We start from the raw sequence: 10,078 nt of genomic DNA, 5'->3' as shown, positions 1-10,078 counted from the left end.
ATGTGAATATGACTGAAAAATTTCATTTTTTTTCTGAAAAAGTGGTGCCCATTTACTTGTGACCACGCTGTGTATATAAGACGCTCACAACGTGACGGGATAATGTATGTAGATAGTGAGTAATTGAATTGCAGTCAGAGAGTATTGTTGAAGTTAACGCGTTTGTTTTAGCGCGACTCTTGAAAATAAGTGTATCGGTAAAGTTATATTCAAAAAGAATAAACCAGTTTTATTTAAGAAAGGACTTGTGTCGCTAAAGTTTCGTGGGAACGAGGTTACGGAAAATTAATTAACAAACGGAGACGAAACAGTATTATATTTTCTAACACTACATTTTTTATGTAGTTCTTTAGGAATTTTCAAGAATTAGAAGGGTGTATGATAATAGTATTTCAACCACACTATGTTCTTCATTTCCATTGCCGACGACGCGCTTCGCTCAATCCAGAGCTTATCAGGCTATCTGGGACACAACAAACACAGTGGTGATTGGAACACTGTTTATGTAAGCCGTTTGTTAGAAATTTTGTATATAGAAGCCAAACCGGCTTTTGCACATGAAAAGGACAGAAAAAAAAGAACTTTCATTACATTTTTATATCACTATCTTATGACTTCTCGAACCTGAAACTTAGAAAATTGCACCCACTTTGAAAACCAAGGTTGGGAAACAGTGATTCGATAAAAATTAATAAAATTACACTTGTTTACAAGTTATAAGGTAAAATGAGAGCATTTTGTTTAAAACTATTTCCTCGTAGGGTTCTACCAGTGTTGTATTATGCACAGAAACATTTTGGAATTTCACAAACAGTAATGATTTCATTCGGAGCGCGCTGAAATTAACCCAAAATCATAATTTGTAATTATATTTTTATGTATAAAATTAGATAAATAAAACCTTTTCCTGAATAAATTTCAACTATAATTTTTTTTCTTTTAATGTGAGTAAGAACGACCACAAATTTATATTCTATAAGGTTTTTAATTCACTTAATTTATGAATATAATTTTTCAAATATCGATTGCAGCGTCATCTACATTACAGTGAATCTAGTTATAATAGACAAAACGCGCGGCGTCTACTCTTTCTTGTAACTCTTGTTCGAGGGATTGGTGTTTAACTTGCTGTTAAAATCATTAACAATGTCCGCAAAACCTACTTTGGGTTATTGGAACATTCGGGGGGTAAGAATTATTAAGCTTAAATTATCATTTTGAGAAAGTAATTATTGTAACTGATATTTAAGTATTTGACTGTCAAGTAATAAATGAATAATGTCATATACTGATATATAGCAATAGAGACTAATAGTATTAGTATTAGTTAAGACTATGTACACCTATACTTTCAATTTCGAGGCTCTTTGTGAAGTTTCGTATTTAATTTTAACCTTTTAACTTAAGTAACTTCTGTTTTTGAAATTGTATTGAAATTTAGTATCATTATATGATTTTTTATATCATAATGCCTTTGTGATGTTTATTAAATTAAGTAAACAATTTTAAGAAAAAATTGGTAGAATTTTAAGGCTTGTGTTGTAATTGTTACTACTAGTAGTAGTAATACTAGTGTTACTTACTAATTTAGTAAGTTAAATTACTTCATTTGAACCATTCACTGTTACTGTTACATTTTTCTCTGTTTCGTATATTAATGTTGTTATTACTGTTAGTACCACTAGCTCTACCAGTTATTATATTACTAAGTGTAATGCCATTGATGTAACTTTTAAGAATTGCAAAGAAAAACTACATCAGTAAGAAACTGATTAAGTCTAGCCAACAAACACTTGAAACAGTAGGTTGCAATTAATTAGCAAGATAAACTACAACTGACAGTTAAGCTTATACTTAGTTGTAAAAGTTGAAAGTAATGTGAAATATCTTGTTGCCATAATTATTATACCAGCTTTACATTTCTCTATCAAATAGTATAGTATTTATGTTAAGGGTAGCAGTATGAGACTATGACTGAGTATGACTACAAGTATTAATGAAACAAAAACTAAGTTATTCAACTTGATATTTGTTATAATTTGTGGAATCAAAGACAAAATTAAAAGCCTACAGCCTGCACCATAATTTTTTGTTAATCAGACATTGGAGTTCCATGATTACTTCTATCAATTTAAAACAGTGAACTTAAACATTTTTGATAGGTGAACTATGTGACATAGTTCTCTTAAGTAATTTCCTATAAATGCCTGCCTTCTGCCTGGATTTGAAAACTTTGAGAGAAAGTAGGAGCAGGGTATACAAAACTATTAAACATGTATAACACACTGTTGGAAACTTTCTTTTAAAATAACAACTAGTTCTTTCTCCTGATAGTAAGCATTTCAACTTTCATTTTATTTTCATAACCTGAGCTGTAACATGAAAGTAATGTGTACATACACAATTAAAAAGGTCATTTATTTGTAACAAGTTGCAGTTATTTTAAGGAGTTTAAAGGGGGGGAGGGGCTAAACATAAACTTTCTTTCTGTTTTAGTGCTCATTATAGATTATTTTTCTGTTGATTGCTCATGTCTTGTAGAATTTTAGGGCATGCCACACTTTGTTCAGTGTCACTTGTGTAGATTACAATTCTTTCTTATTAAGTAGTTTTAGACCACTTTAACTCTTGGGGGTATCAAGCATATCGTACAATTCCAAAATGATTTTGCTGTTTAAGGTAATGACCAATTTCAGGATAATATTTTGTTTTAGTTAAAGGAAATAGTCTGGTTCTATAACTTGTTTGCTGCCAAACATGCTTTAACTTGTTAAGTATTTCTTAAATGTAAATTGATATTGTGTGTTTATGATTCTTGTCAGGTTTGTCATAAACTGAATTTTATATTTGTTTTATATAATTGCATTATAAGTTCAAGCTTAATGACAGATAGTCTTTTGCTCAGGATGCTCAGACATTTCAAGTTTATATTCGATTTTTATATCTATAGTTGGCTCAGCCAATCCGACTGCTGCTAGCCTATAATGAAACGGAGTTTGAAGACAAAAGATACAACTATGGTCCCCCACCTGATTTTGACCGAAGCTCTTGGTTGAATGAAAAACATTCCTTGGGATTAGACTTTCCCAATGTAAAATATTCATTTTCAAAATTAAATAGATTTTGCTAAATTGTACATGTATATAGTACATTGTCATTTAAAATTGATTTTATAAGATGTTTGTTTTGAAAATAAATATTCACTTAATTTTTTAACTTGCATATGAAAACTTGGACATAACAGCTTAAGTTTTTATATATATATGTATTTTACTTAAATTATATCAATAAAATGAAACTGATTTTAAACAGTAAGGAAAAATTATAATGGTATAATAAATTGAGCTGAATATTATTAAATATCATGTATACTTCAATGCAGTTTGTAGTTGTATGTCATATTTTCTCTAGCTACCATATTATATTGATGGAGACACCAAAATCAGCCAAAGTGGGGCTATCTTGCGTCATCTGGCAAGGAAGCATAAAATGAGTGAGTAATGTATGTTACTGCATGTCTTCACACAAACAAAATGCAAATTTTAAAATAATAACTTTTGAACTTTAACAGTAATCATTAAAGAATCTAGGATCAAATTGCTAGGGAAAAAATTTATCTTGGAACCTGCGGAATCTAGGTTTTATTTGATAAATATAAAGATGGTATGAAATTGTAAATTGCTTGTTTTTAAATCTATATATCTTACATCTAGAATTTGAATGATGAAAATTTTTTTTCCCTCAGATGGTGAAAATGAACAGGAAAAAGTCAGGATTGATATGGCGGAACAACAGCTGGTAGACTTGAGAATGGGTTTTGTTAGATTTGCCTACAATCCTGATTTTGTAAGTTCTTTATTCTAAGATTAATTAAGTGATCTTGTTAAGAAAATGTCTTAGTAGTGTGTTAACTGACAACATTCAAAAGTAAATGATTTTCTCTCCATTGCTACTTAACCCGGCAGTTACTACGGGTACCAAAAGTGTGGCACATAACTATGAGACTGAAGTTAAACTGGTATGTGTATTTCCTTGAAACTTTGTTAATATTACCTAAAATTTTTGTATATACTACAGTATGCAACAGCTTTTTAAAGTATTTATTGTTACTAATTGTTAATATACTGTCTTTGTGTGAACATTTTCTTGTGATGTAAAAAATTTTTAATAAAATGTTGTGGAAGTAGTTATATAAAACTTTTTAAACAATTGTAATTAACTGTTAAATACATTTTGATAATGCTCTTAATTTTAGTTTATATTTTGACTTTTAAAGGGGCTCCTCACAAATTTTATACCCATTTTGTTTTTGTAATGTTAACAATTTAATTAAATTGAATTAAATATTTTAAAAAATTGCAAAAAGAATTTGTCTTTGTTACCACAGTAAGTCGAAGAATTTATTACATTTCCATGACTTGCAAAATATAGAAATCTTTTACAAACTTACAAGACATAAGCCCTGCATAACCTTGAGATATCGTAAAGAAATTATAGACTGCAAGAAATAAAATAACCCCAAGTTTCAGCTGATACATTTACAATTTTGTCAGCCCCAGAAACTTGCAAGTTGTAATACAAAATGTGCAGATACCTGAATTTTACAGCTCTTGACATCACAAACCTCAAAGTTACCTGTTTCCAAAACATGCATACCTCCACTGTCACTAATAGCTATTTCTCAATCTTCATCTTTGCCATCTAACAGTGTGTTCACTTGCTCCAGTCTTTATATACCCCACTCGACTGCCCTTGGCAATATCTAATTTGTAAAACTTTATGCTGGCCCTGACACGCCCTCTATGCAGGTACTCCAAAACAAATAGTGATAAAACTGGCATCAAAAGAAAATGAAAAATCTCAACATTTCAGTTATAATTTTATTTTGGAGGTAATTTGAAGGGGTACATCACATAATTTTTTCAAACAACAATTTGCTCCTATTAAAACCAGAGATACTGGGGTGGAAAGGATTCAGTGAAGTGTTTCCAGTGAAGATTTAACTTTTGTTTTGTTTGTAGGAAAACTTGAAGGATGGTTACTTGAAAGATCTGCCTAACCAGCTGAAATTGTTCTCTGATTTTCTTGGGAAGAACAAGTGGTTTGCTGGGGATAAGGTAATGTAGTAGAATCTAATTTCTAAGTCTTATCAAATTTAGATAGTTGTTCCAATACATATTTCATTTTCAACTGATAAAAATAAATGTGTGTGCCTTATATATATATATATATATATATATATATATATATATAAAAAAGCTTTGTTTATCTATATAATCTTCTAATATATATATTGACACACACACATAATTTATAGAACATTAAAAGCTTAGCAAAGACTCAGTTTTACCAACTTCTGAAAGTACACTTTTATTAGCAACGTCCATTGTACATTGTCCCTGTGCTCTATAAATATATATAGCTTGGAGTTTATTTATCAGTCTTTAGATTTTAAGAAATGTAGAAGTACTTGTCTAGTGATTTAAATTTCAATCAGGAGTGTGTGTGTGATTGGATAAACAATTTTAAAATTCTTTACTCCCAGAATTTAACCCTTTATGTATATGATGTCAGTGGATTGTGCATGTTGCAACATTTAAAATATAAATAACTTTATTATCATTGTCAAACTTTGTATCAGAACAGCTTATAATTCAAAATTTCATATTTAAGTTTTGAACTGTTTCAAGTTTCAAAGAAAAAAAAACATTCTCAATCATCACTTGTGCTGTCACATGATGTGCATGCAATCTCATTTCTTTTCTTGGTTTGTATGTTTCAATAGTATAGCTTTTACAGTGTAACAAATATAAACATAAGCTATATCTAATCACAAGGTCAGATGTACAATTTGAACATTATATCTTCTCTATTTACTGGTGTATCAGTGTAATTTTCCAATTCATGACAAACCTTCACTGGTGGCTTGACACAAAGTCTGACAGCTCATAACTGAAAAATTAGGTTTCAATACATGTGGTGGGCAAAGTACAAATAGCCCATTGTGTAGCTTTGTACGTAGTAACAAACCATTCATGAGAAAGCCCTGCTCATTTATCATTAACTTTCAAGGCTTTTTTCAAAACCATGGTTTCCTGTTTGATGTGTAAGTTTTTAACTACTAGAAAGAGCTTTGTTATCTATTTAAATCTTGCAAGTATCGTTTTGAACTTGGTGGCAATCGGTGTTATTCAAGAGGAAATGATCGTATGTATAAGTAAACTTGTCACTCATAGCATAGTGGAATTTTTTTACTCTATTTATAACTTAGAAATCCAATTAAAATTTAGTAGTTTTGTGGACATTCTGTTCTAGTGACTGATGTTTTTTGTGGTTCTAAGATGCATGTTTGAAAGGTACACAAATTTTTGTTTTAAATGGTCTGTTTCGCTATATATTTCTCTGCTAATGTGTTTATGGACGAATAAATATTTTACAAAATGCAAGTGAGACAATAAAACCATATATTTGCATGTGTGGGTGTATGCAAAAAGGTTAACATTTAAAATTATGAACATCATTAATTGAAAATGTCAACAAATTATAAACATTAAGAGAAAAATAAAAGGTAATGTTCATCTTATTTTATATTTTTCAGATTTTAATTTCAATGTACATTGATTTAGTTGTAGTTAGTGTTAGGGTAGAGAAAATAAAAAAAAAAAAAAATTAACCAAAAAACTACCCATTTAAGAACTTCAAGATGTTATACAGATTAAATATGAAACTAATATAAGTTATTTTTACTCCTAGCATGAAAATCATGCTGCACTTAAAATTAAGTATTTTTTTTTTTTTAGTAAAGGCTTCAGAAGTTCATAAACAAATTTTTAGTATTAGTATGTTATTAAACATTCAAATTGTTTTTTTGTGTGTGAGTGCATGTGTACTGTGGGCTTGTAATTTCAACTAATGGCTATCCAATTTTCTTGGAGATACATTTAGTAAATTCAGAGTTCTAGTATGTATAGCATCAGCATTCTGGGGCTTTTTTTATACCTTCAGAAAAGAAATGGTATAACTGTAATGGGAAATGAGCTTATTCTGTTTTGTATTCCTTTTCGCTTCTACACTTATTAATAAGCTCTTGGTGTGCACTTACTGACAATACTATTATTATATTAATAAGTTAAGTATTTAAGCTATTAAATCTTCTGTGTATCCTAGTGTTCTACTTTTAAATAGTTTTATTTTAAGTATTTAAAGTCTTTGTGAAAATGTTGTACTTTCTAAAAATCTTCATTATTGTGCTTTAAAATAGTTTTAAAGTTTTTATTCAGATCTAAAACAAATATCATTGTTTAATCCTCTTCAGCACACCTGAGGTCCACATGGACCCCAGTGACTTTCTCAGTTATATATCTTTTTACATAATTGTTACAAATTTATATCAATTCACATAATTTTCAAGCAAAAACCCTGGAGCAATATGACACTATTGTTTTCGAAACAGGCAGATTGAGTATGTAGCTATAACCTAATATTTATCTGGGTTCCCCAAGGACCCCCATAATATTATTGACCGTCACTATATAGACTGTTGTAGAGGATATTTCACCAAAATAGTACAGTATCATCTCATCTGTTTATAACTTTGTGATAAGCATGTATGCACATCTCATTCCTCAACAAATGTTCTCTGTGATGACTGCTTCTAATACCTTGTTTGATAATTGTTGTGAATAACCTACTTATTGGATTTTCAATCCATACACTACTATAAGGATACATTTGTGTTGAGGGGTCTGATCAAACTCAAGGTGACCCACAAAGTATACTTTCAGTTTTGGGTTGAGTTTTGCAGTACCGTGGTAATCTTGTATATTGGTGGATAATGACTTGAATATAAAGTATAATAAAACTTGATACACTGTTTGTATAAGGAATGGTTTAATACTACTTATTTGCATACTGAGGAACAACATAATTTTGTAATTTATTGATATTTAAAACCCATTCAACAATAATACTTAAAAGCATAAACACTGCAGATAATGTAGATAATATTGAGTACAAAAATGTGAAAAATCTTTTGGTCTATAAACATGTTTGATAAATATGTGTTAGGTACACATTTGTGTTGCTTAATAGAATATTACTTTTGAAAAGCTCTTGGTATGAAACTTAACTTGCCCTTAACAAGATGTAGCATTTATGTTAAGTTAGAAAAAAACTTTATTTTATTGAGTTGAAATAATAGTATGTTTTTTTAGGAAATGTTTGCACAAAAGTTATATTTTATTAGAATATTGTATGAAATAGTCATTTCTAACTTTGCTATACTTTCCTAGTTGAATATATTAACCAGTGATTGGAATTTTATTAACACAAGCAATTTAATTTGCTATAATAGTGTATCCACAGAAATTAGTCTGGTTTGGTTTGGAATTTTGTTTGACATTTGATTTTGTAATGAGATTCATGTATTGTTTTAGAGATGGTAACTTTATCAAAAATGTGTTTTTGGGATTTTCTTAAGTGTGCACATGACATATCTATCACTTAGTTCAGTTAGCAGGTCTACAGAAGAGAATGAACAGATTGACATTAAAATGCTTTATTTGATGTTTCTAGTTGTCATATGTGGACTTCATCATCTATGAAATGCTGGATCAGCATAGAATCTTGGCTCCAGACTGTTACAAAGACTCTCCAAATCTCAAAGAATTTCTTGACAGATTTGAGGTAAGAATAATCAAAAAAGTTTTAAGGGATTCTTTAACCCTTTCTACATGGGTCAAAGGCCATGTCATTGCCTTTGTTGGCTTGCATTCAAAATGTTATTGAACTACTATTTTATGTATTTGTCATTAAGTTTAGTATCAAAGTGTAGATTATAATTCAAATTTTAGAATTATCTATTAGTTAATTTCTTAATTTAAAATTAAATATAAAAAAACACCTAAACATTGATTTGTGTCACATGGTATGTTGAATGCAGCACTGGTTCAAATTAGATGTTTGTGATGTCAAAATACAAATTCTATAGTTTTCTACGGATTAGGAACTCAAATTACTGATATTGACAATCTGGAATATAAAATAAGAACATCCCATCTTTTCTTTTTGTTGAGATATTTCTCATTACTGAATAAAACTTAGTAGCCTAGCTCACCTCTTTCTATTTTTGGAAACAGACCCTTATATTCGTTTACTTCTGTATATGACTTGTGAATAATCAATCAAAAACTCGGAATGTCCTCCTAGTAGCTTTCTTAGCCATTTTCAAATATAAAGTAGTTATATCTTTCTTTTGATACAAGATTGGCATAGATATAAGTTGAGTCTTTAGTCTGCTTGAAATTTCATATTTTTTTACCCAAATACAGCCTTGTTACTAAAATTGATAAATTTATTGAGTTCTGTGGTATCAAAATGATAATTTATGATTTTTTGATTATTCAAACGTGTGTGTATATATATTAAAATCTCAATAACAAAAAAACTTGTATTTGAATAGTAATGTAGAAGAATTAAGGGTTCTTCTTTTTTTAGGGTCTACCCACAATCCAGTCGTACATGAAGTCTGACAAGTACATAAAGTGGCCACTGAATGGCGACATGGCAAAGTTTGGAAGTAGACTTCAGTCTCCTCCACAGTGAATACATTATCAGCTGGCTCTGAGAAAGCAAAACCTGGTGAATTATACTGATGGTTACTTAACAAGCAATATGTTGACTTGATTTTACGCTAATTTCATTTTATAATATCATTTTCTGAAATAATAAATCTTGATTGTGTATTTTTGATAGATTCGTTTATAATAAATCTTACCAGCTGATTTGTTTCGTTTTTTTTTATTTGGAAAATATTATTACTCAAAGGTGATTTTGAAATGTATCACTCTTAAAAATAATTTTAAAAGGTATGGAAAATAAAGTTTGTCGATCAATATTTGAATAAAAAATATATCATTGGCATATAAAACATTTCTATCTTTATCTGCAATCTAAAACCATGTCTCATAATCCATTGCTAACTTTTTTACTTCTCTGAACAGCAAATAAAATTTCATGATGTAGCTGTAGATAATTAACCCTAAACAACCATTTAGAACTTGAACCTTTGCTACTACTA

At 29.5% G+C, this 10,078-nt stretch overlaps 1 protein-coding gene across 1 annotated transcript; it reads left to right on the top strand.

Moving 5' to 3' along the window:
• Nucleotides 1-1,047: 1,047 nt before the first annotated feature.
• Nucleotides 1,048-9,782, top strand: LOC106474236 (glutathione S-transferase Mu 1-like). The gene is made up of 7 exons (XM_013934927.2): nucleotides 1,048-1,188; nucleotides 2,951-3,091; nucleotides 3,412-3,493; nucleotides 3,746-3,846; nucleotides 5,022-5,117; nucleotides 8,575-8,685; nucleotides 9,496-9,782. Exons 1-7 carry the CDS (start codon nucleotides 1,147-1,149, stop codon nucleotides 9,601-9,603), a joined length of 681 nt encoding a protein of 226 aa, XP_013790381.1. The 5' UTR covers nucleotides 1,048-1,146; the 3' UTR covers nucleotides 9,604-9,782.
• Nucleotides 9,783-10,078: the final 296 nt, after the last annotated feature.

Source organism: Limulus polyphemus, unplaced genomic scaffold (assembly GCF_000517525.1).
Source record: "Limulus polyphemus unplaced genomic scaffold, Limulus_polyphemus-2.1.2 Scaffold6978, whole genome shotgun sequence".
Classification (NCBI taxonomy): domain Eukaryota; kingdom Metazoa; phylum Arthropoda; class Merostomata; order Xiphosura; family Limulidae; genus Limulus; species Limulus polyphemus.
Note: the sequence above shows the minus strand (reverse complement) of the source record. Positions and strands in the feature narration are given on the sequence as shown.

Excerpts from the sequence above, each read along its gene's own strand:
- LOC106474236 (XM_013934927.2), top strand. The coding sequence starts at position 1,147 with ATGTCCGCAAAACCTACTTTGGGTTATTGGAACATTCGGGGG. Across the intron at positions 3,847-5,021 it reads TTGCCTACAATCCTGATTTT|GAAAACTTGAAGGATGGTTA; the intron begins GTAAGTTCTTTA and ends TTTTGTTTGTAG. Across the intron at positions 5,118-8,574 it reads AGTGGTTTGCTGGGGATAAG|TTGTCATATGTGGACTTCAT; the intron begins GTAATGTAGTAG and ends TGATGTTTCTAG.